Source organism: Dipteris shenzhenensis, unplaced genomic scaffold (assembly GCF_047967505.1).
Source record: "Dipteris shenzhenensis isolate YYH24624 ecotype China unplaced genomic scaffold, Dip_SZ_1.0 scaf0033, whole genome shotgun sequence".
Lineage (NCBI taxonomy): Eukaryota > Viridiplantae > Streptophyta > Polypodiopsida > Gleicheniales > Dipteridaceae > Dipteris > Dipteris shenzhenensis.
In genome coordinates, this window is record NW_028239340.1 from 2,693 (window position 1) to 27,848 (window position 25,156).

The window sequence follows — 25,156 nt, forward strand, 5'->3', positions numbered from 1 at the left end:
GTTATCTTGTATGTCTCGTATAGTTTCCCGCGAATTAGCATCAAAAGGTTCTTCGATAGGCATAAACAAGTCGTGTTGGTAGCTGGTCAGCTTTGCAAGTCCCGAGAGGTCTTCCTCAATCATGTTTTACTATTTTGCTCTTTATACTGCGGGGGTTGGTTCACACTTTATAGCATCGCAGAAGAGGCTTTAGATCCTTTCGGGTGGCCCTTGCGGGTCACCCCCCCTTCTTGGTTGGCTGGTTCCGGCTCTTCCCTTACCTAACAGAAATGTTCAATATTACTCGAAAACAAATAGGCTAGACTGGAGTAGGTTTTTGCCTCGGGGGAGGGGCTTAATGAACCCCCCCCCGATTCTCCTCCAAGAATCAGATTCCTGAAATGAATCACTTTCATTCAGCCGGGATCGGAATCTCTCAGCCTAGCCGAGATCAGCCAGGCTGCCTATCTATGCGGTGACGAACCAGTCACCGATACAATGCGAGACCCAATCTTACGGCTAAGATACTTGTTAGAGAGGCACTAATAAGGGCCAGAATCATCTGCCCACCCGGGATTGATGGAAGGGAGAATGGTTTTCTGGCCGGTGAAAGGCTTTACGCTTCCTCCGCCAGGTTCCCGGGGTCCGAAGGACCACTCGACCGAAGCATGAGGGCCAACAATGATGGTCTCTTTGTGGCCCGGGAACCATAAACCGCATCTCATCCTTTCACACATGCATGCCAGCGGCGCATATTCACTGCATTTATTTTCTATTTATCAGTGCATCTTTCTCTCTCGAGGCATACATATAGATAGGTATTCAATGCCTGGCATTTTCAACCGCTAAAAGCCACAAGTCGAGGCACTTCTCTATAGTTCTCTCTTCCTCGAGTAATAAGCCACGGCCCAAAAGGCACAGCCGAAGGGTACAGACCCGTAGCCTACCTCTACCAAGGTGGGGCCCAGACCCACCAACACGAAAGGTAATTTCACAGCGATTTGTGCCTATGCCAGACAATAAATTCAACAAGTGAACGAGTGCCGATAGCTGAAGATGCAGCTTTCTCTATAGAACCAGCCCAAGCCACACTTATAAGAGGTTATGCCAGGCACTGCTAGCCAACCATCATTCACGAAGTGAACCTGTGCTGCTAGCTTTGAATGGCCGCCTTACCTGCCCAAGCTACACTTGTAGAGGGTTATGCCTGGGAAGGGAATGCTAGCACACCAAGTTGATTCGATCCAGGAGTTCACCGAACCGAGTTAACTACATTAGGAGTTCACGATGTGAACCGCAGCTATGAACGAAGTTCACCAGGAACCAGAGGAGTGAACACCTTTAGCCCAAAGGAGGCAATCCCACTATGACAGGAAACAAAACGGGAACTTTTGCACCTATGACAGTCACAGCAGGGGTGGTGGAAGACCGACGGAATCCGAGGCCGGCCGGGGATACCCATTCGCTGCTCTTGACCTTCAGCCCCGAGGAACTTCATCGGGCTCGGACAGCCAGCTGGCCCCCGTTCGCAGTGGCCGGGGCTTCCCGATGGAGTGGATTGGAGTGCGGGCAGAGTGGTGGGCCGTTTTTGGCAAAACAAAGAATTCTCAAACTTGGTCAAAAGAGCCTTCCCACTCCCCGAATCCGGATTCCATCCGGAATACATCCGAAATAAGCAAAAGCCTTTGCCGGGAATAAATCCGGATAAGCCTCCCCACTCCCTTTTCCCCCTTTGCCGGGCCAGGGAATCACGAAAAGCCTTCCCACTCTCTTTTCCTCCTTTGCCGGGCCAGGGAATGAATCAGGAATAACGAAAAGCCGGAATGGAAAAACAATCTTCCACCGAAATATGTTATGCTAGAAAAATGCGACACGGAACCACACCACTCGTGATGGAAGACATGCCGAGGAAAGCGGACGAGTGGGAGCCGACTTCATGATTCGAGGCAAACCCGATTGGAGGTTTGATTGCGTATGCCGGCTGATTGAACAACTGGGGTTCTCAGCTGGGAGCAAAAGCCCGGCGAGTGGCTTCAGTCATTCGACCTCCCCTTGCTCCCTACGTGGAGGTCCCTCCACTAGGCGACCGGGTACAGGACCAAGTGCTCTGGCCTTGTCGTGGCGGTTCCTGCTTTTCAGGGGAGGGCTTGTGTCCCCTCCTCCAACTAACAGAGCACAAAAACTGAACTTAAGCTTCGGATTCCCGGGAACCCCCAAAAACTCGATCTTTCTGCGATGTTCCCCGCGGAAACCCAATTGATGGTTGAAATCCCGTCCCTAGCAAGGGGAAGAAATGATACTTTATTTCATGAGAAGCAACTATCTCTTCCGTGCGAGTATCCCTTTTCCATTAGCAAGGGCATAGGGAGGGGGGGGTTCATTAAGCCCCCACCTCGAAGTGCTGCAGGCGTGCGGCTAGCATTATTGGTGATTGCATCATTGCTCATTGACCAGATATCCATTCCAGATAATCATCCTTGGAAACAGCTTCCACGGCAATAGGCGTAAACGCATAATTAGTTCCACGGATCTCACTGCGCTAACCGTAGTAAACTCCCTCTCGTTATATAAAAATGGAAATCTAATTTGAACAACCAGGTACAGCATCACGTTTAACACCTGGGGAAGGTACAGCCCGACTGTAAGGTACATCAGCCAGAGTTATAATCGTACATGAATGAGTCTTAGCTGGTACAACCACTCAATTGTCCACTTCTAATAAACATAATTAACCCAATTCCGAATCATCCTCTGGAATCGTATAACTGTCAGAAGTTAATGACTATTCATCGGAACTGTTATAGTCTGAATACTCATAAGGTTGGGTCGACGGCCAGCCCCTTTCTAGGTCCATTCGCCTCCCTCCGAACTGTACTTGCAAGTTTCCCCGCAAACAGCTCTCCGCGCCTATTAACACTTGAGGAGTATACTACTATTTCGTTAGGTCTTTCTCAAGTCTTTCAAGGATAGACCGTCACACTCCGGTGGATCGAACGGTGACATTCCCGGCAAGCTAGGAATCTGTTTCCCGTTCAATTAAGCCGACCGACCGACAAGGTAACCCCCCAAACGAAAAGGCTGATATGTCTTACCTGGAATAATACAACCATTTCCACTTATGGTCAATTCTCTGTGACCCCTGAGTTTCCACCGGAATTTCGCAACGTTCCTTACTGCGAGCAGTTGAGACCCTGGTGGAATATAAGCGCTGGTCCCCTTCGGTAAAGTGCTCGTGCTTGCTGTTACCTACCGTAGGACCTCCGTCCCCGGGGAAGGCAGAGCAGGAACAGTCAACCTTCGGCATCGTTCTTCCTCCGGTAGTTTCGTAACTACTGTGGTTGTTGCCAACGTGTCGGGGATCCCCCATTCCAGAGATGACGGGGTCAGGCCTGTTGGGTCCGAAGTTGTATGCCACTAGCTGTGGTGTCGATGGATTCACTACTTCAGCGCTGTCATTGGACATCGCAAGCTGAGCATCCATTTCCTGCGTATTGCCTATACTGGAAGCAGGGATGTATACCTCCAACGACTTCGGGAATGGAACCATAGGCTTCTCATTAGCTGGGGGAGCCTTTTCAATGCATGGGTAACACCTCAACCTCCCGTTTCTGGCATGCTCTAGTCCCTTGAGTCTCTCGACGTCAGACGAGAATTTCCCTTGATTCTCGTCTCTCATCCGGTAAGCCAGATGCTTTGTGGACTGTAGAAGCAGTCCGGTGCATTTCGTTGCACTTCCATCACCTTCGTCAAGGGGCGCACTCCGATACCGTTGATGTCCAATAGCTTTGATAGTAATGGCTGGATCTACTGCCCCGTCCATTGAATGTGATGAAGCAAAAAGTGGTATAGCAATAAACATCGGAATGAGACTAGGAAAAATGGTCCGAATAATCTCTATAGTAGTTCCATGAACCACTCTTTCAGGAATGGGATTTCTTCAGTAATGGAAATGCCATGAGGTGCGAACCAACATCCGTGGTACAAAGATCAGAATAATGATTAAGAAGACCGGAATGTCATGATGTGAGTCAATTATTCCTTGCATCATAGGTATGGCTGCGTCCTAAGATCCTAATTACCGAGGTTCCGCAGCATCACGAGGAGCAATTGGAACAAATAGCTACCAAAAAAGGGTTCTCGAAAGAAAGAAATTAGCACTTGAAGGTGAAATGGGTTCCTTTATAATTAATTTCAAACCATCCGCTAAAGGTTGTAACAACCCAAATAATCCCACTACATTAGGACCCCTCCGACGTTGCATGGAAGCCATGACTTTACGTTCGGCTAACACTAGAAAGGCTACTCCTAGTAGAAGTGGTGCGATGATTGCCAAGATTTGAGCTCCAAGATTCCATACATAAGAAAGATTACATACATAAAAAAGAAACACATTTGGCTCGAAATAATCCCATATTCGCACGTCCAACCCCAGGTTTACCTTTTCGGTGATCTCGGTTACGGTGAGTTCCCACTTGATCCCAACTCGTGTCAATAGGGGCAGGATAGGCTGAAGGCCTCGGCGTGAATTTGGAAGCGGGGTTTGCCACAGGGGGGCGAGAGCCCAGTCTATAGCTTCCATCAACTCATCGAACGGCGGTCCGAATTGCACCAAAGGCCTCGCTACCGATTGCATATCCGGCAGGGTGGCGTCACGGATAACAAAAAGGGTTTCCGAGAGCTCACTGAGATCGCCTGGCCCCGGGCGGCCGGGGAAGTTTCTTAGCGTGCCCATGTGTTCGGCGAAGTCGTCCTGTAGAATCCTCAATTTTCCCTTGATACTCGTCGCCATTTGCTCTGTAATCATTCTTCCGTTTCCAGGCATGTCTTGTGGTGTTGGTTATTAAAGCTGGGGATATTCATGGCAGTTTAAGGCTATCCCGGAATCGAACCCGTGGAATGGTGCCGAGGGAAAGTCGATGGTGTGCCAACATGATTCAACCGTTCAACTTGCCGGGGAGTGCGAGCCAACGCTCCCCCAACAGATACGATAGTGCGAGCCCAACTTCTTGGTGGGTGCGGCGAGCCTTTGCCGCATCCACTAGAATACGCAATTCCGAAATTCCTTCCCGGAATCGATGCCTTTCCGCGGTGGGTACGCCAAAGAAAGCAAGATTGAATTTCCATTCCTTGGACAATTCTCAGTGGATTTGCACTCCATGGTCCAATTGCGGATTCTATATACGAAATTTCCATTCTCAGTGGATTTGCACGTGGCTCCCTAAAGGAAAGTGCCCACTTCTGCCCGGCCAAAGTAATCTGCCGTCCTTCCTTCCCTCCCTTCCGAATTGGCTAATATCCTGTAGGGTAGCAGACATTAGGTGAGGTGTAGCGCCGGTTCGCTCTCCCTAACGGGATAAGATCATGCGATTCGGAAGACTTCACATGCCCTTGGAGACCTTCACATGCCTAGCCCCAGCCCGAACTTGCCCTGACCTGTATGCCGGAAACCCCTAGGCTCTACTACCAATGCGGTTCCCATGTAGCAGGTGTTGGATACATAGGGGTACTGGATATCTTGGTGGGCTGCCGGAAATCGATCTGTGCGACGGAACGCACGTCGTTCTGGAAGTGGAATGGCTTAGTCCTCTAGCTAATCACGATCACGACGTGCCTGAATATCCTTCTCTGCTTTTGCCAGTAAGAATTTCTCATACCAGCCGACTTCAAGGACCGGCCCTGTGCCACCAGGCTTGCCTAACGAAAGAGGGCTAGCGTAGCTCCGGATTCCCAGTTCCCACTTGCCTGCTTGCGGGAAAGTGCCGGTCATCCATCTACAAAATTTCGTATTATTAAACAACTCGGATCAATCCTTGCTGAACTGCCTTCACCGCCCTTGCCTTAGGGCCCGGGATCCCATTAGCGCGCTTGCACGCTCGCTTCGCTCGCTAACTAATTGATCACCAACCGGAACCGAAAATGCGAAATTTTACGAATACTTACTATAGGCCGAGCAACAACAATGCATTATGGTGCTCCTCTTTCGCCACCCTAGCCGGGTTAGTGGTGGTTCCTTCAGGTGATGAGCCTCTTCACTTCAGTGGCCTTGGCTCGGCAAAGCTCAGTTGCGTGGGAGAGGAGTGATAGGAGGAAGTGAGACCTTTGCTTGGGCCTGAGAAGGCTGGGCTGGGGTAGAATAAAGCTCCCTCTGAAGGTACATCCCTGGCTCGGGTAATCCGTTCCGCAAGGGAAGATACCTCTCCTTCCGTTGGTAAGGATTTCTCAGGCCAGGGAGCCTTGGTTTGGGCTTTCCCGTCCCGTCCCTACCAGAACTAGGGCTTTCTCTACCGCTTTCCCCTACCAATATCAATATTTTTCCCTAGGGCCCGGCGTCGAGAAGTGGCCCCCCTGACGGGATAGATTGATTGGGAAATCGATCGGCTGAAAGCCTAACGTTCGCGGTTCGAATCCGCATCTCGTCCTATTGGGCCGCCCTGGCTGGTATTTCCACCCTGCCAAAGTTAGTTTTGCCTTTCCTGCTGCAAGAAGCATTCCATTCCCAATAGATTTTGATATTGGTTGGCCCCGCCTGGCCATAACATTTCTTCGTGAAATCCCGGGGAGCAGGGCGGAGCCGGCCACCAAGAAGCTTGGGTAAGCGAGTTCCCGCGAAAACGCTAGCCAGAGAAGAAGGGAATGGCAGCCACGTGTTAGGGAGGGGAATGGATGCGGCTTGCCATTTTCCCAATTTCCCTGTAAGCCAATAACGCCTCCTTCGCAATTTTCCTTCGTTAGAGCGATTTTCCTTGTTGCAATTTGGCTTCGAGCTTTTTAAAGGGAGTGGGGGATTTATGTTGCCCCCATCTCAAGGTTTCAGTTTCGCCTATTTGTTTGTTCCTCGCTTGCTCTCGCTCTCTTCCATCTCTGTCCTCTCTCATCTGGGCTTCCCGGGGGAACACACGCGGAGGTGCCCTAGCGCTTTGGCTCCCCCAACGCCCTATTGAACTTGTTGCCTCTAGCTTTCCTGCCTCGTTTCATCCGTTACCCCTTGCTTTGGATGGTGGTTGTGGCTTCCCTAAGAACCATCTCTGCCCTGTGGCCATTTCGCGCCTTCCCGGGTCGAATCCTTGCACCTCCCATCTGTGCTAGGGGTGCTCCCTTCTCATCCTCTGAACTTTTCAAGGGCTTTCTCCCCGGAAAATTGGGTTTAGGGCTAGCAGTTCCGCGTGGCTGGTTTTTTGCTGTTTCTACAAGAACCGGGAGCTCATTTCCTAGGAACTGTGTTTCCGTCGGAGAAAGCGTTTCCTGAATGGGCGTTTGCGGAACCCCCTTGGGGGCGGGGTCCCCGCCCCAACCCCCCAAGTCCCTCCTTCGGAACTGGGGGGCCCCCTAGGCCATTCTATGAACCATGAGCCACTGAGATCACAACCGGCGAGCATTGCATTAATGATTACAATTCAATCTATCCCCTATTTCTTATTGGATTTGTCCGCCTCAACAGAAATCGCGTCTGCATCGTTCGGAGAGAATTATATAATAGGAGGCCCGAATTGATGAAGAAAAATTCGATGAACCCGCCCATCTTTCGTTCCGCTTCCCTGGCAACATGTTTTTTCGAGGGTCCAATAAAGAAAACAACAGGATTTGCAAAACCTTTCGCATTGGAAATTTCGTATAAAGAAAACAAACCCATGCGAAATGACAACAACAAAGGTTGGTGCCGTACTTGGTGCGTGTGGACTGCTTCCCTTGGTGTTGACAGCTCAGGCTCGAGGGAGTAAGTAATGTTGTTCCTGCTTGGCTCAAGGTACGCCTAAGTGCTTGTGCTTGGTACGAAGTCTCTTCGAGAATCCAGTCTTTCTTTTTACCGGAACCAGTATCTCTACCCGCGGAAAGAGAAGGAAGCGGAAGGGAAAGGTCGAGTGCCAGAAATTCAACGTGAAAGAGTTTCGTATATAGATGCTTCAGTTCCACGGAGTCATCCAAATAGTCCCTTTCGTCTAGAGGTTAGGACATCGTCTTTTCATGTCGAAGACACGGGTTCGATTCCCGTAGGGGATAACTGAAATGGAGAGGGAAGGGCAGCGGGCAAAAGCGAAGGAGCCTGCATCCTTGAGCCCCAGCCAAAGAGCTTTATCCCCTTAGGGGAGGTTCGGTGAGGCTGAAGCTAACACGAACCGATTAAAAAGAAACTTGAGAGTGCTTCTGTGGAAGAATAATAATAATAATAATTCAAGTTCGCGCTTTCCGCTTCGATCCTAACGAATTCAATCGATTCGGAAATTCGAGATCAATCGCGCGGGATAGAGTAATCGGCTAACTCGTTAGGCTCATGACCTAAACATGCAGGTTCGAACCCTGCTCCCGCACCCCCTGGTATCGTGGCCCTGATTCAAAATCCAAACATTCCCATCATGTATTGTTTTGGAAAACTACGAGGAGCGGCTCCCATGGCCTTAGCGGGAGCCGCAGTTGGTATTGGAAACGCATCTAGTCCTCCGACAACGAAACGCTTTGAAATGAAATCTTCTGTTAATAATTGTGACGGGAAACGCATTTATGATAAGCTTAAAGTCAACGGGCCCTTCCTACATTCCCAAGAGTATAAATGCCGTCATAACGGCGTGTATATCTTATGGCCCGCCACGTGTAAAAAGTCTAGTCGCACCAACCTGAACCCCCAGAGCCCCCACAATCTTTCCCCCCTTAGCGGCGTAACGCATCTAGCAATGCTCAAGCATAGAGAGCTAACCGGCCAAAAGCCTAGCTTTCCTTTATTAGGGAAATGGTGAACGAGCAGGCCCCTGTGATTGAACGGTTTGGAAATGTCCCGGACGCTCGTTACATTCTGCGTAATGATTGGAATAACTTTAATGAAGTGGCTGTACGGGGGGTGCCCTTAGGAGGGAGAGGCGTTCTCCCAGGCGGTAACCGCCCTGAAAGTGGGAGAAGATTGGGCAGATCTCCTACTCAACGCAGTAGTTCGGTCTTCTCAGTCTTCGACGGACAGGCCCGAAATAATTAGTTGGGCGAAGCAAATATTCAGGCAAAGAATTGCCTTTAAAGCCCAAGTGCTGTGTCCCGCGCTCGCGGATCTGATTGCAGTCGGATGCCTGGGCGAAGCCCTCAACAATACGCCACCGCGGGGGGGACACCCTGCCAGCGTTCGCGCAAAACGTAATTGCGGAAACAAAAGGCATAACCCCCTCCTTCATTACTTCTTACCACTCAGGGCAGATAGCCGAGTATGTGAGCCGGCTGGCATACTCCCACGGAAGATTACTTTCGTTGCTTGGCACAGACGCGGGGGTACTATACTCAATCCGTCCCGCAACGGCAGATGCCGTTGCCGCGACTTTCGCGATGCTCACCCAAGATGAGGCTCAAGAGAGGGCGGATCTCGAGGGGCTGAGGGCTTTTGCAGCTAGGCGTAGGAGCGCCATGCAGCCGGCCGATTCGGGCACAGGGGGGGAGGGTGCTTCTTCGGTTAGCGAACAGCCCTACGCGGTTTTACGTCTTCTCCTCGGAGTTGCCGCAGCTGTTCTCCGGCACCATGACTCCCTTCTTCCTATTGGGATTGCCCTGGGAATTATCTTTATTTTACTTAGACTGTGGCGGCGCGTTGGGGCCTTCCCAAGGCTCAAGAATGTTTGTTTCCATCTGAAAAATGCATTGAGAAATAATAGGTTCGGAAAGGACTCAATGTGATCATTTAAGCTTGAGAAATGAGGAATTTCACCAAATCCCGGGCCGGGTGATAGAGGTTCAATGCTTCAACACCCCGAGAAGCATGCTTGGTTTAAAACCAAGCGCCCCACCCCTTGAAAAATCTTGATTTTGAGAAGGCAACGTATTAGCATTCGGAGTACTATCCTGCGGCATATCATCATCTTCCAAGTATTCACTCCCCTCAGTGCCCACAATGTATTGAATCAGCCCAGGATTTTCAGGAAACTCTATCTCGTCTGGGGGAATATCTGGGCTATTCGTTGGGCTCCTAAACATCCATCTCATGCTTATTAGGTAAGCTATATGGCTTAACAAAACATTAAACCTCATATCAATCCCATCAATCCTCTCATGAATATGCGAAAGGTCCTGTGCTATACCTCTAACTCCTGCTAAAGCATTTCTAGTCATCTCACCAACAATCGCAACATCGGAGAGAATCTCCGCATTAGTTAAATTTCTTTCGAGTGATCTTTGAACGTATATACGAACTGTCATAACTACTCAATCACGTGTTTCAGGTTTGGGTATAGCAGGACTTGAACCTGCATCACGACAAGCCTGTCGAGTTACCACCCTTGCTCGATCCTGCATTTGAAGCTATTACATATATATATTCTATAAACCTTCAAGAAAATCTTTTCATATGTCTACTTCTCCGTAGTAGTACTAATAAACGTCGATCAAGGGGTTGCGGGAAGGGAAGAAAGCTTGTCAGATTCGGCCGGTTAGATGCCACGAATAACTGGATCGCGAATAACGGAATAACTGGATTAACCACTAACACACGGCAAGCAAGATTCAAGGGCCAAGGAACCACGCCTCTACGACCCGCTTCCACGAGATTATTTCTCTCCCTCCACCCGCATAAACTGATCCAACTAAACGTTTAGGATCTCCAACGGATGAGTAAAGGATGGCTGACTGAGGGATGACGGCTGGAGCCAAGAGGAAGGGCATTTCATTTGCTGCTGCTGGAAGGTGTTGGGCGGGCACCTACGCGATTGCAACCCAATATCTCCGCAAATGAGCCCACGTATCACACCTTCATAAAATTAGAAGGTCGAGACGGGATTGTGAGAGAGAAGTTCATCGCACGGGACGATGGTTTCTACAAATACCAGACGGAAACCAGTCCATTAGCCAGAACCTTCGAGGTTGGGGATAAAGAAACCTGCACGCAGGCAGGATTTTGGACGAGAGAATCCACCCGGCGCTAGGGCGAATCTCAACCGCCGGAGGAATAAGAGATGTAATTAATTACATATGGATAAATACCAGTGAGTGAGTGGGGAAGATGTAATTGCGTATATGAATACTGAAGCAGCTTTTCAGGGTTTTGGAAAGGCCGAACTCAGGAAGGAGACGCTTCGCCTTCAACAAATCTATTGGCTCTATTACTTGAAAGAGCTGGCAGTGGGCTTATAGTTTAATTGGTTGAAACGTACCGCTCATAACGGTAATATTGTAGGTTCGAGCCCTACTAAGCCTATTTACTTGCTATATCCAACCCGCCAGTCCTTCGCTTCGCTGCGCTCAGCAAAGGTTTAACCTTTGAGCTCGTTCTTCGAGCCTTGCTTTTTTTCCCCGGTTACCGCCGCATGGAGTATAGCCAAGTGGTAAGGCATCGGTTTTTGATACCGACATGCAAAGGTTCGAATCCTTTTACTCCAGGATTCCAAAGCAATCAAAGCCGATCTCAGCACAGCAGGTAAAAGCCAATCCATAGAGCTAATCGAGGGAGATGCATTTCATTACTTTTCCAAGACCTTCAAACAAAGGTGACAGCTTATCCGAGACTTGGTGACACGATTCAATATTTAGTATAAGACTCGGTGACAGCTACCTGAGGCTTGGTGACAGTTTATCCAAATCTTGGTGACAGTTCGGAGGAAACTTGGTGACACTGTTACGAAGGTTAGTGAGTCAGTAATTCACCATCGTTTATGACTTGGCTGGCCGGAGTGAACTAAAGGCCGCCGAAAGCCTCGTGGCTTTGCTTTGCCGCCTTCCCTGAAGTCTGAAGTACTCTGCCCCAACCAACCCATCCTTTTTGTTTGGAAAATCCGTAAGTCGAACTAAGTCAATTTGCGGGTCATGAAATGACCCATTCCAAGGGTTCTTGGGAAGCTGCTTTCGATAAGCCAACCCGGATGAAATTGACCCGAAGGAAGACCTTTTACCATCCTATTTCTAGAAGACCGATCTCTATTTCTCAATCATTTCCTCTTTATAAAGCGTTTTCTAACAAAGTTCCGAGCTTCGTTCCTATGATTGCTAATTGGCCTGGGAAGTTTCTTCCATTGGCTCACAGGTTTACTCTCGCTTCACTGCCTGCTACTGGCTGGACTGCAACGTTTATCGCTACAGCTCGCCACAGGCTAAGGATGGAGGCAAAGCCCACTAACGAATCCTTGATCGCTGTAGCTGCTTGACAAAGACACGAATTTCAAGAAACGGAGGCTCCCGCTGAACAACGGCCAGGCTCCAGCCCGAGGCGGCTATCGCTGCATGACGGAACAGGCTCCCGCCCCGAGGCTCTCGCTTAGGCACACTCGCCTTTTCTTTGGCTTGCCGAACTCTCGCCCTGATGATCGCTCGGCGTCCTCGCTTGCCGATCGCTCGGCGTCCTCGCTTGCCTTTTACACCATTTCCCACATCGCCAGGGATCGCTCGCAAAGCTCGCTTGCTAAGGGTGATTGTCCCTAGAGACTGGCTATTCATTGGACTGCTTACTATCGATAGACACCGGACAGCTGGCTATCGACTGGGACTTGCTATTGATTGACGGCTGCTTACTATCGATTGACACTGGCTACTGGGAAGTGGGATTTCCGAAGGCGGCCCTTAGCACTTTCCAAAGCCGTTCCTCCCCGTGTACATATAGTTGTCCAATCCTGGAATCAGCTGTCCAACCGTTTAAAAGATTGATTCGTGAATTCCGTTCAGTTAGTGATTCCCCGCCTGGGCTGAATAATCAATAAAGGAAGCTGGAAATTTCAGTGAATAGAATGCCTGGGGAATGCCAACAACTATGAGGGGGGAGCAAAGCGATGAAGGTATTTTCTAGCCATTAAATGACTTGAGGAAGGGGGCCCCGGCGAGCTTCATGCTTCACTATCATAATTCAACAAATATTTCGGATTATGCAACGAAGAAAATCAAATATTAGGAATTCAGATTCACGATGCCTCCCCCATATTTATTGATCGTAAGCCAAACCACCTTAACACGTAGACTCTACCTAGCCAATGTCTGCTAACAAACCCCCTGATCTGTAGCCTTTACCCGGGAATCCTTATAATACGAGTGAACCATCAAAGGCATGCGAACCAGCCGGATAACGGAAGTAAGTTCTTTGCTTTAGCTCATCAGAGATTAGCCCGGGTTTTGCCCTTTCATAACCGGTCGCTTCGCTTGTCATATATGCGTATCTCTGTACTGGATCAATAAGCGGAAGCATCTTTCGCCCCAGTGCTATGGCTCTGTGGCCCTGCTCCTATCTACTCGTTTATTTGTTCCAGCTCCTGTGATCGTTCATTCGCATTCCCAGTCGCTTTCATTTCATCAGCTCCTACTCGTGGATAAACGGATCCCGGGTGAGGGTGAGACTGTTTTCTCATCCGATGTTTCTGTACACGTGACGACTGATGGCAGACCCTCTATCTCGTTGAGTTTTTGCTAACGTAACGAAGCATTCGAGGTACCTTTCACCACTCTGCAGCGGGGAAGACCCCAACCCTTTTTCCCTTACCGGCGCATCCCTTTCCTTTCTGAAGTCCTTCCCTTCAAGCGTTTCATTTTATCGTTCGAAGAAATCAATGATTTAGACCACGAATGATAGATCTATCGTGGTACCGTTTGAGAAAATCGATTTTAGATCAGTAGAATGGCCAGAAATGGCAGCAAGTACTGTTCAATTGAAACACATTTTGAAAATACTTTTTCAATCCGTCCTACATCAGGAGAAATCGGTCTCACAGCAGGAGGATTCAAAGAAAAAAGAAGCGCCAAATCCCTCCAATATAGCGGTACTACCTCCTCAAGATCCCCCTCAAGATGCCTGGTATATAAAATGCATGTTGTGGGCTGGTGTGGCCATAGTTACAGGTGTGGTACTGTACATCGTGCATTTCTGTACCCACGAAAGCACCCGCTGGCAGGGTGCCGAAGGGGGCTGTGCGCCTTGCACCCTGGCGGAAAGGCCGTATTCATTGGGCTGTGCCCTGATCCGCTCTGTCTCTGTCTCCCACCCATACCCGTTTTGCTTTGAGAAGGTCTCCCCGGCTAAAGGAGAACCCGGGAGCATCCCGGAGTCAGATCATTGTCTTGCTCGTGCTATTTGGTGAAGCGGGCCAATCCTTATGCCAAACGTTTAGATCGAGTATGCATTACGGTGAAAGCCCGGGGCTTAGCCTTTAGGTGAAAGCTCTCTCTTTGGGACTCATCCTTAGGTGCAAGCTCCGAAGCCCATCCGTTCCCCGCAGAAGTGGCCTTCAGCCGGAGTCAAGGAAAAAGGACCCAGAACCCACAAGAATGCGGGAAGGATCTTCCTAAGGGAAGAAGGATGGGAGACACCTGAAGAGCCAGAGAGCGGATCGCGGGAGGCAAAAGCTGCGAAGGAAAGCCCGAGCCCGCATCTTGCTAGTTTCCGGGCGGGCATTCGAGCGGTTGATTTTCTTTTCTTCCGAAATTCTTGATTCTTCCCGAATCTTCCTGACTGTAATTCAGTGGGTCCCAGATCGTACGTATACCGACTCGTTTGAGACAATTATAAGCCCTAGCAGGCAATTCTAGTTGATCAATGAATGTATGTTTAAGCACAAATTCCCGCGTCGATTCATCCATATCGTCCGGAGGAGAAGAAAAGTCCGTCGAATTGGAAGAATCCTCGCCACCTTCAGTGGAAGAAGTATTCTTTTCCCCCATATGTGGAAAAGGAATGAATAAATTTATCGGATTTCTAGAAGCTTCGCAAGGTGCCTCATTCGGAGTCAAACCACCATTGGTCCGTATCTCAATGAATGGTATTTCTTGTATCTCTCTACCATTCCCAAATAGGTGAACGCTATGATTTACATTTCAAACAGACATAGATGCGGCGGAAATTCCCCATTTTCACACAGCTTCGGATCCTCTACACAATACCCACGACCCCTCCCGATCTTCGACTCGACATTCACGGACATTGATTAGGTAGTGGTAGCTATATGTTGCGACTCATCAATCGCTTTAACAGACGGTGGTAATGATGTGTCACCAGCTGTCACCCTCTTAGGACCATCAATCGATGGAAATGCTTTTTAAACATCATTAGAATCACTTCGAGGTACAATTTCTCTCAAATTAACTGAAATGTCGTGTATTGTTTCTTAAATGCCCGTTATTGTGGAATATTCATGTTTCACGCCTTCGGATTTCGCATGTGTTATACTCGTTCCCTCCACCTCTCCAGGTAAAGCCCTACACATAGCGATTCCCACAGTATTAACCTGGCCTCTCTTGGGGGAAGGTATAACAAGACAACCATAATGAAGACGCTTACTTTCCATTCTGGATTCGATGCATTTCCATTAAATCGCCTGAGTAGAGATTGGTATTTCATCTTGAATCGTAATCGGATCCCTCTTTCTTCAATGTACTTGATAGTTGGAAGCTAGACACGCCTCTTCTTGGGGGGTCTACATCCATTATGCGGCATCGGGGTCACATCACGCACGAAACTGAGAATTATACCACTTCTACGAATAGCCCTCGAAGCCGTATCTCTTCCCGGTCCGGGTCCGCTTATCATTACTTCCGCCTGCCTCATACCCTGATCAATCGAAGTACGAATGGCACCTTCCGCCGCAGTCTGGGCAGCAAATCAAATGGTGTACCTTTCCTCGCACCCCTGAATCCGCATACACCAGCGGAACGCCGCGAAACGACTTGTCCTCAAACATCCGTAGCGGTAACAATGGTATTATTAAAACTTGCTTGAATGTGTGTAACTCCTTTCGGTATTCTACGTTTTCCCTTCCGTGAACGAATCCTTTTCATGGTTCTTGACAGAATTTACTAATTATCTGTAACAAACGAACTATGACTCATACTCCCTCCCCCTCCTAAGGGGCTATCTAAATTCTACATAATCCTTTCAATCTGACCTGGGATAGAATCATGGATTTGGGGAGAAACCTTCATACCTATACACTCAACAAGAAACGAAACTGACGTGAGAATGGAGCGGAGCAATCAACTGGTTCATTCCATACTCCCGTAGAGGGGAAATCATGAAGAAACTCGAAGAGATGCTTCCTCCCTGATACAGTAGGTTTGATTGAATCCTACTTCACACCTATTCTCACTATTGGGCTATTTCATCTTGATGATTTTATTGCCGGGCTTGATGGGATACGGGACCGGGAGGGCTATTTCATGTTGCTTGCAGGAAGCAAGCAGAAGTGGTGATTCTTCTTGGTTGGAGAAGGCCTTTGTCTGAGCAGGTTTCTCTTTAAGCCGGACCGCCAACGTCAAGGCGAGATCACATTGGTCCGGTCCCCGTTGGCCCAGGGGAAGCGTGAGGTACTTCCACCCAGATAGCATGGGGAGGTCGAATGACTGCCGCCACGTCAATCCGCCGCTAGAACTCTAGCTTTGCTACTAACTGAAAACCCCCACCTTTTTTTGAAGTTGTCAGCCGGGCCGGTCATATTCATGGTCATACTCATGGTCATATTCATGGTCATATTCATGGTCATATCCATTTGTCCATTACCCTGTTTTTCGACATTTTAGGAAATTTTGTATCATTCTACGATAATCAAATTTCCAACAGGGGTCCGGGCTGTCGAACCACGTCTCCCGGAAATTCTCAGTACATATGGCGGAAAACGCTTTTCACATATCGAGGTCGGAATGGGATCGGGTGTTTCACGTCTTACTAGAGTGCCCGGACTGTGGTAGAAAATCTTTCAATTCCGTAGTTTCGATCATTATTATACGATAACTTTTGAGCATTTCGGGAAGCGGGTAGGAGGACGCGCTATTCGTTTGCATCCATTGGTTTGTGGTGGGTTTGATGCAGATTTTGACGGAGATCAGATGGCCGTCCATGTACCTTCATCTTTAGAAGCTCAGACTGAAGCTCGTTTTGTTTTCGCATGCAAATCTATGGAAGGAATCGCACTCCGTTGGACGATACATCCTTCGGCACTACTCCAATCAACACTGGCAGCTCGCCTCGCGAATAGTCGAGATTCAGCCAGCTAAACCTTTGCTTCGCCTGGGTTCGGTTTTGGAGCAAGCCTTGAAGATTGCTTGATTTCAAGTCCATGGCTGGTATTAGGGTGGTTGGTTGGCCCACCTTTGAGACAAGACGTGACATGTCCTTTCCCCCAACGGTCACGCACTAATGCCGGGAGTAAATCACATTACGCCCCATGTTTATCTTGTTCGTGAAGGGCTCTCTTGCCGGCATGTTTGGCGGGAATGTGGTCTAAAGTTTAGTTTTTTTTCTTCGCCGAAAAGCTCTCGATACACTGGTGCGTGCATATGGCCGGAAAACCTTTGGTTCAAGATGAATTCGGCCAGGGTGAGAACCGGCGTGTTGGCATTAACGATCATGCTCTCATCTTTCGAATCAGTCGTTACGGGGTCAATGAGCTAGCTCATAGCTACGAGAGAGGTTCCCGCCGGAACGAGGTTCTGGGGTACGAAATAAAGCGACGAGGATCAACGAGTGGGAACGAGAGCATTTTGGTGGTGGTCCTCTGGACCCCTTCGGAAGTTCCAAAGGATACTCTTAGGTGGGGTTCCTGCCGGGCCTTTTGGTGGTGGTCCTCCGGACTGTTTAAGTGTTGGTCCCGGGGGGTACTTGGGTCTCCCATCCAACGCATTTTTGCTTGCGCTAGCGGTTCCTACCGAACCTGACCTGCTTTCATCTTGGAACTCGACCTGCTTCATTCATCGCCGAGGGCTGGGGCACTCGACCGCAAAGGGGGAGAAGCTTTCACGACTTCCCACGGTATGGCCATTACTCTTAAAAACAGCTTGCTGGTTTCACCGTTATGAGCCAGTTATTGAAAAAGCGTTCGCACGCTTATGGGGCAAAAGGCCGAAGGAGGACTCCTTTTCCTGCCTGCCTGTAGGTTTTTGTGGTCCTCCGGACTCCACAAAGTCGTAGCTCTTTGATTTACCCCTAGCCACAAGTCATCCCCGTATTTTGCCACATACGTGGGTTCGGTCCTCCAAGGCCTCTGTGGAGAGCTCAATTCAACCTGCTCATGGCTAGATCAATCGGTTTCGGGTCAAATAGAAACAACGCCGAAGATTCAACCTCGTTGCGCCTACACCTAATGGCTTAAGCCGCTGTTTCCATTTACTCGCTGACCCATTATGCAAAAGGTACGCCGTTAGAGTGTGCCGAGCGAGAGCCGACAACGCAAAGCTTCGCTCAAGGGTTCTATCGAACATTAGTGGCTTCGCCTCCGAAAGCTATAGCGCTTTCTCAGCCTCGCGTATGCGTTCTATCGAACATTAGTGGCTTCGCCTCCGAAAGCTATAGCGCTTTCGGAGCCTCGTTCCTTCGACTGATGGTTCGCATCGGATTTCAGGTTTTCTATTGCACTCCCGGCATATGGCGGGGTCTTTTCACCTTTCCCTCACGGTACTTGTAGTACGCTATCGGTCATTGAGGAATACTTAGGCCGCGAGGGTGGTCCCCCTTAATCACGTAAAAGCGATCATGATTCAAACACGGTATCCGCGTTTTGCAACGGTAATCAAACCTGCCAGGAAAGATCTACGGGGCTATCACCTTCTTTGGCCAGATCTTCCAACCTTTTCAGAATTCCTTGAGGGGGGGTTTCCACCCCCCCCCCTTGCAAGTTCCCCCCCGCACGGGGCCGGGGAAAGCGGGGGTCCCCCTCTCGGGGCCCTTTCCCCTTTTTTTGCCTAATCCGCTTCCGCTCGCCGCTACTAACGGAGTCTCAGTTGATTTCCTTTCCTTTAGCTACAATGATGTTTCGGTTCGCTAAGTTTTTCAAGTCCGAGGCGGAGCCGCAGCACACGGCATGCCCGGCAAGCTTGGATACGGTTTCCCGATTGGAGATCCATGGATCACAGACGGTATCTCCCCATGGCCTTTCGCCTTTGAAAGCGTCCTTCCTTCTCAATGCCCAGGCATCCATCCAATGCATTCTTTTCGATACAGTAGGAATTGAACCTACCGAACACCGTACAAAATCTTAGGCAATGAGTGTCCGGTTTGTGATCGCGCAACACTCAACCTGTGACTGCGTCTCCATTGGTGAACTGAAAACGCCTCAAGCCTTGGGGACTCAACCAGTGAACCTCAGAATTCATTCTTGCCCAGGCCAAGACATTCCAATGACCTTTCGGTCGTCGAAGCGCAACTGCAAACTCCCGATCAATTTTCATGGATGATTGGTGACATTGAAGAAAAAAGCCGAGGTTCCATCCACTACCAGATGAATGAGAATTCTGCGTGGGCACTCGGGTGTTTCACCTCATTTGATTTTCGATCCCTTGACACCAAAAATACCGCCGCGTTCGGATGGAAACGCGTGGTAGCGTTTTCGCCACGGAGGTAGGAAACGCCTTAGTTGAGAGAGATGAAGAACGGTAGGCGTTTTTCCCGAGGCGGACAAAGAAGTCTGAGAAAGCGCTGGGAACCCCTTTCATTAAAGTGCCATTCTCTTGTAGAAATTTCGTTGTGCCGGCACTTACCTCGCCTAGGGGCCTCTTCAGTCCCCGGGCAAACGGGTTCTCAGAGGGGATCTGGCAGAAATGGATAATTTCATATATGATGGGTGGGCTGGTGGTAAAGTCTTTAACTGGATTGACTGTTCCAGGTTCCGTAGCTTCACCTCTTCCCAAAAAGAAATTGAAATCTGCTAAGAGGAAAAACCTGAATGGAATGGAATGGAATGGAATGGAATGGAATGGAATGGAATGGAATGGAATGGAATGGAATGGAATGGAAGTACCAAACTTATACTCCGAAACGATATGAGCTAGGAGTTCGAGATTCCTCTTGAAAACAGAATCCCAGCGGTTCCCCCGGCGTGGGGGGAGTGTGTAATCCTAGCGGAGCTAAGATCACAGCGCGTGATGTTGCGTGGAAGCTTGTTGCCCACTACCCCATGCCCGGGATTCCGATCCCGGCCCCCCGTCGGTTTTTTCGAATCTCTGGCCACAACCAAGAAATAGGACATCAAGGCAATCCACCAATCAATCCCCTTGCCCGGCTTCGGTCTACAGCTCGGCCTGGCTGAACGTCTTGGTTGGCGTTGATTGGTCTTCTGTTTTGGGCTTCGACCGAAGGTTCTCATCCTCCTTCGAACTCTATTTCGCTATGAGGATAGCAGCGCAAAGTAGTCGGGATTCAAGCGTTGGGATGATGTGTTTTTGGCGAATAACGGGATTCGAACCCGTGTTTTCAAATTCACAATCTGACACTCTGACCCATTGAGTTATACTCGCCCTTGGGGCTCCCCGCAAGCAAGCCCCAAGGGCCCGCCCAACAAACCAATTCAGACACGCCCATACTCGCTATCGGATTCGAACCGATAACCCTTGAAATGGAACAGATTCGAAGTCTGTCGTGTTTACCAATTTCACCAAGCAAGTATGCTCACTATCGGACTCGAACCGATAACCCTTGAAATGGAACAGATTTTGAGTCTGTCGTGTTTACCATTTTCACCAAGTGAGCAAACGGGGGAAGCAAAGCTCCGGGGGCGGAGATCAGAATCTCTTGCTGCTCCGCCCGACCCACCCGGGCCCCCGTCCGCCACTTTCTTCTCTAGACACCCCGGCTCCGCTAGACGGAGCTTGCTCTGGCTTGGCCGGACCTGCGGTTCTTTACCGAGGGCGGGAGGGATTGAGGCGACCATGCCGACCTGGAGCAGCAGCCCCCTGTAGCTGGCTTGAGGTCGCCCACGCTTTCTCGTGTTTATCAACCCTTTCGTTTTGCCTCCTCTTTACCGATTCATACCAGTCCATCTACGATCCGAGTAACCTTTTTGCCGAGTGTGCTTGGCGCAAAGCCCTTTTTCCTGAACGAGATATAAAAACTCGGATTCTTATTATTATTATTGGATTACTACTATTCTACTATTACTGTCATTCCCAATTGATATTATCATCAGATTCCCATTATCCTTATCACTATCGGATTATTAGAATTATTGCCCTATTCCTGGCAAGGCGGAGAACCCGGGAAGAAACCCAATCCTTTGGTCCCTACCTTTGGCCTTCATCCTTTACTAGTATTGGAGCGAAAAGTATTGACCCATACTTTAGGTAGGTCACGGAGTGAGACCTCGATTTGTTGAGAGGGCCACTTCTCCCGGGGAACCGGAGGGAGGAGGAGTTCTGTTTCGTTGAAACGATGCCCTACAGGCACTAACCTGAAGGGCTGGCAAGTGCCCCGGAGGTGCACCAAGTACCTACCCCGGAGACCTACGGAGAGGTAAGTAGCCCGATTGCCAAACCGACCTACGGGTAGCCCCGGGGGGCTGTCAAGGTAACCCGCCCGAAGGGAAGGGCAACAAGTAACCCAAGGGGAGTGTGGGGGTAGCCCCGCCTCGCAGGCGGGGTGGTAAGGTAGCCCGGTGGCCCCGGGATGAAGCGCTATCCCGGGCCGGCTCCCAGGACCCCCGCTCGCCCCTATGCTATGGGGGGCCTCTCTGTGCCGGGGAGTCCCCTTGTGGTTGGCTTTGCAGGTCGGCCTGCCGGCTCCCCTCTCGGGGTATTGAAAATTACTCGACCGAAGGGAAGAGGCCCGGAGTAGGCGGGTCCAGCTGGTTTTGGAAGCCGGTTGGCTAGAAGCATATTCCTGGGCTTCGACTCGATTTCTATCGATTCCCTTCGATTTCCGTCTTGGTGATGTTCCCCATAGAAGCATGTTTGATAAGCGCTTGTTTCGATTCCCGTGATTCGGGGCGATCAGCAGAGGCCGGGTCTTTCTCTTGTTATGGAGTCGGAGCATTGTGGGATAGAATTTCTATATGGAAGGCCTTCAGTGATCAGTTTAGTTCGACCTCGCGTTGGCATCGACCACTGCTCATCAATTGCATCGACACTACGAACCACGAATTGCATCATCAAGTAATAGTTGTGGTAGTTAGCCTAAACTTCTCAAACTCACTCCTTGGCCTAATAGGCTGAATTGATGGGAAGGCCTAACTGTTCAAATTATTGGTGATTCAGGAAGTCCTTGTTTGTGCTGTTTGTGGATGAGGTCCATATTGATCGTTTAAGTGCAGGTTTTCCGTTTTAGTCGGATACCTCCATGTTAGTGAGCCATGGTTTTGCTAGAGCGAATAGGCGTCTACGGCTATAACCGTCATCCAGCCTTTCCTAACGTCATCTGAGCAAGGGAAATCTTGATTTCCCAATTTACCGGGGGGTGGTTTAGAGATTAAGATCCTAGCCATGAGGATAGAATAGCTGAGGGCTACGAGGTGGATCGTTAGATGAACCGATAGGGAACATCTAGGAGGGTGTGGATCTGACGATCGAGAGAGTGGGACAGAAGCCGGGTAGGATATAAGCTATCTTTTTCACCCTGTTAGCCAGGGGTTAGCAGTATTTAATGGAAAATTGGGTAAAAAGAAAGAAAGTTCCTAGCTGTTCGACCCCATAGGTTGGAAGCTGTATGCTTCCGGCTCGAAGCTAGAAAAGGAGGATCATGGAAAAGCTGTATGTCGGAAGTTGGATCCTGGCTGAGCTGTTCAGAAAGACCGATTCGTAGGGAATGTGCTGATCGAAGGCTTTATCCAGAGATCGAATGGTAGGCATAGAGCATTTCGTCGCCCGAGAGGCAACTACGTGGTCGAGATATACATTGCTGCTGGGATTGAATTCCAGAAGGTTCCTTGGAGAAGCCGAAGCCTTGCTCTCGGGGGTATCCTTTCTGGCCGGTGCACATCGCTCGCTCGCAGCGCAGGCCAAGGATCTTTGCTTCTAGCCAACCTTGGGCCAAGGATCGGATCTTCCCGTTGCGTGGCTGCCCCGATCGCATAGCTTGCTTTCGACAACAAATAGGAATTCCCGTCGTAATGAGTAGGCTGGTTTATGAAATCCGAGATCCGAGGCACACTCCGCCCTAGAGCTATACACGCGCACAGGCCAACACTTTTTTCTATTCTATTCTATTCTATTCTATTCTATTCTATTCTATTCTATTCTATTCTAAAGGTCATTCAAACCAGAACAGAAACCAAATGCGGGCAATTTACAACGCAAGAAAGACAACTCGACTTTGGGGCACTCCGACAACCACCGGCACCATCGGGGAATCGAACGAAGAGAGTTCGTCCGCTAGGTGTGGTCGAACTGAGGCATGAGGGATATCAAGTAGTTACAACATTAGAGACCAGACATTCGCGTTCGCGGGATGACAGCGATCAAACTTCCTCGCTTCACTCAGTAATAGGAATCATAGGATCCTCCTCCGCAATTTCTTTCACTTGGTCAATCAAATAAGGGCTGGCCGGGGCTGGCTGGTTAGATATTGGATGTTCGAGCTTCCCTCCCCGCTCCCCTCTCATTCTTCGGTTGCTTCGCTTCTCTTTCCTAATTTGCTTCGGCATTGGGAGAGGCAGGATTCGAACCTACGTAGAAAACCTTCAACAGATTTGCAGTCTGTCGCTTTTAACCACTCGGCCACTCTCCCAGTAAGCTTCGACCTTCTGAGCCGAGATCGCGAGACATTGATAAATCGGTCAATCCACACGTCCTAACCCGTTCCAATGGACTAATCAAACAAGTAGAAGTTCGAGGAATCAAACAAGTAGAGGCATTCCCCAACGGTATATGATCCAATGTGCACTTTCTGCATCCTACAGGACTCGAACCTGTGACCTTCAACTTAGAAGGTTGTTGCTCTATCCAACTGAGCTGAGAATGCTGTACATTACTAACCACTTCGCGAAGAAAGAATGGGAAAGATGGGTACCTTTTAATTAATTAACTTTTTAGTCTCCATTCCTTATATACTACAACCGGACCGCCGCGAACACTGATAAACGCGCGTTCTGAACAAGCAGCCACTGGGGGTGACATAGACATATGTATACTTCCATATCTGTATGTCAGTTATTTCGGCCGTCGGCTGGGCGGCATTGAAGAGATCGGGAGTCAAGTCTGAATAGCGGTAACGAATTTTCGTTACCAATCTCGCAGTAAAAAAGCAAACGAAGATTATCGTATAATAATCCATGAATATTCGAAAAAGCGTAGCCATTCATATTACACCTTTTACTTAATAACCACCTGCGAATTGATGACCTCCTTGTGGGGTTGGTAGCGATCGAACAATCAAAGGCTAAGTACCAGCTGTATTTGCACTTTCTCTGTTCGGTGCTTTTGTCGTTAGCACTCTTTTGTTCATTAATCAAGCGTGTTCGTTCCGTCCGGGCATCCTAGTAAGACGCGGAACACCCGATCCCATTCCGACCCCGATATGTGAAAGGCGTTTTCTGCCATATGTACTGAGAATTATCGGGAGACGTGGTTGACAGCCCGGACCCTCATGCACACTCGTGCTGTTTGTCACTAAACATTCGAAAAAACGAATCACAAACACCCTTTAATTTAATTCCCGAGAGGGGAATGAATTTATGCCGACAATGATGAGGGAGGGTTTTGATGGGGCCCGACCCTTTTTCCCATGAAAAAAAGCGAGATAGATTAAAATTGGTAAATCGATCGGCTGAAAGCCGAACGTTTGCGGTTCGAACCCGTCTTGCCTGCCTCGGTTTTGCACCTTCCGTACAATTGAATGGTCATTTGGTGGCGCTAGCCATTCTCCAATTTTGGGCTTAATGCTGGTATGTGGCATTTATTGACCGATTATTCGTTAGAGATGGGCCTTTTTGAAACTTTTTTTAAGCACCAGAAGCCTGCTGCGAGCACAACCAAGATTCGCAGCGGAATTTTTATGTGTGTTCCTGCTAGTGAGAGAATTTTCAGCTGCGGCGAAGTGTCCGCTAGCAGCATGGTGGGCGGACCGGGGCCGTTTGGCTTTTGCCAGCAGTGAAAGCATGAATCGCCTACATTAGTAGCGGGGTCGTCGGGGTAGCGTATGATCTACGCTATCCCCTTCGGCCCCCCCGGGGCTCGTCGTAAGTTATTGCTTAGATGGCAAAATCCCCCAAAACCCTTGATCCTGGCTCAGAATGAACGCTAGCGATATGCTTAACACATGCAAGTCGAACGTTGTTTTCGTCCTTACGGGGCCACCAACCGCAAAGCCGGTTCCCCCCCTTGGTGGTTGGCTTTGCCTTCTTCTTAGGCAAAAAAAAGTGGTTTGGATTCGGTGAAGCGAAGCGTTTTCTGCTTGGTGGGGCCCCCCCTGAATAAGATAATCTCCCAATCAGATAATCGATTTGGAAAGGGTCCGATTGGGGAGGGGGTACAGGGCTCCCCAAGTACCCCTCACTGTGGGTGGATCGAACGAAAGGATTTGCAGATAACGGTGCTAGGGCTACAACTGGTC

General features: G+C 49.4%; 1 protein-coding gene and 3 non-coding genes across 4 annotated transcripts; all 4 read right to left on the minus strand.

Moving 5' to 3' along the window:
- Positions 1-2,372: 2,372 nt before the first annotated feature.
- On the minus strand, positions 2,373-5,507 carry LOC147879364 (uncharacterized). Its single transcript, XM_087372215.1, has one exon. It carries the CDS (start codon positions 3,836-3,838, stop codon positions 3,068-3,070), a length of 771 nt encoding a protein of 256 aa, XP_087228341.1. The 5' UTR covers positions 3,839-5,507; the 3' UTR covers positions 2,373-3,067.
- Positions 5,508-20,060: 14,553 nt separating this feature from the next.
- Positions 20,061-20,133, minus strand: TRNAH-GUG (transfer RNA histidin (anticodon GUG)). Its single transcript has one exon. It is a non-coding gene; the product is annotated as a tRNA-His (tRNA).
- Positions 20,134-20,281: 148 nt separating this feature from the next.
- Positions 20,282-20,365, minus strand: TRNAL-CAA (transfer RNA leucine (anticodon CAA)). Its single transcript has one exon. It is a non-coding gene; the product is annotated as a tRNA-Leu (tRNA).
- Positions 20,366-23,249: 2,884 nt separating this feature from the next.
- On the minus strand, positions 23,250-23,332 carry TRNAC-GCA (transfer RNA cysteine (anticodon GCA)). Its single transcript has one exon. It is a non-coding gene; the product is annotated as a tRNA-Cys (tRNA).
- Between the last annotated feature and the right edge of the window lie 1,824 nt (positions 23,333-25,156).

What these genes read in the sequence shown, in the direction of transcription:
- LOC147879364 (XM_087372215.1), bottom strand. Translation starts at nt 3,838, where the DNA reads ATGTTTATTGCTATACCACTTTTTGCTTCATCACATTCAATGGACGGG.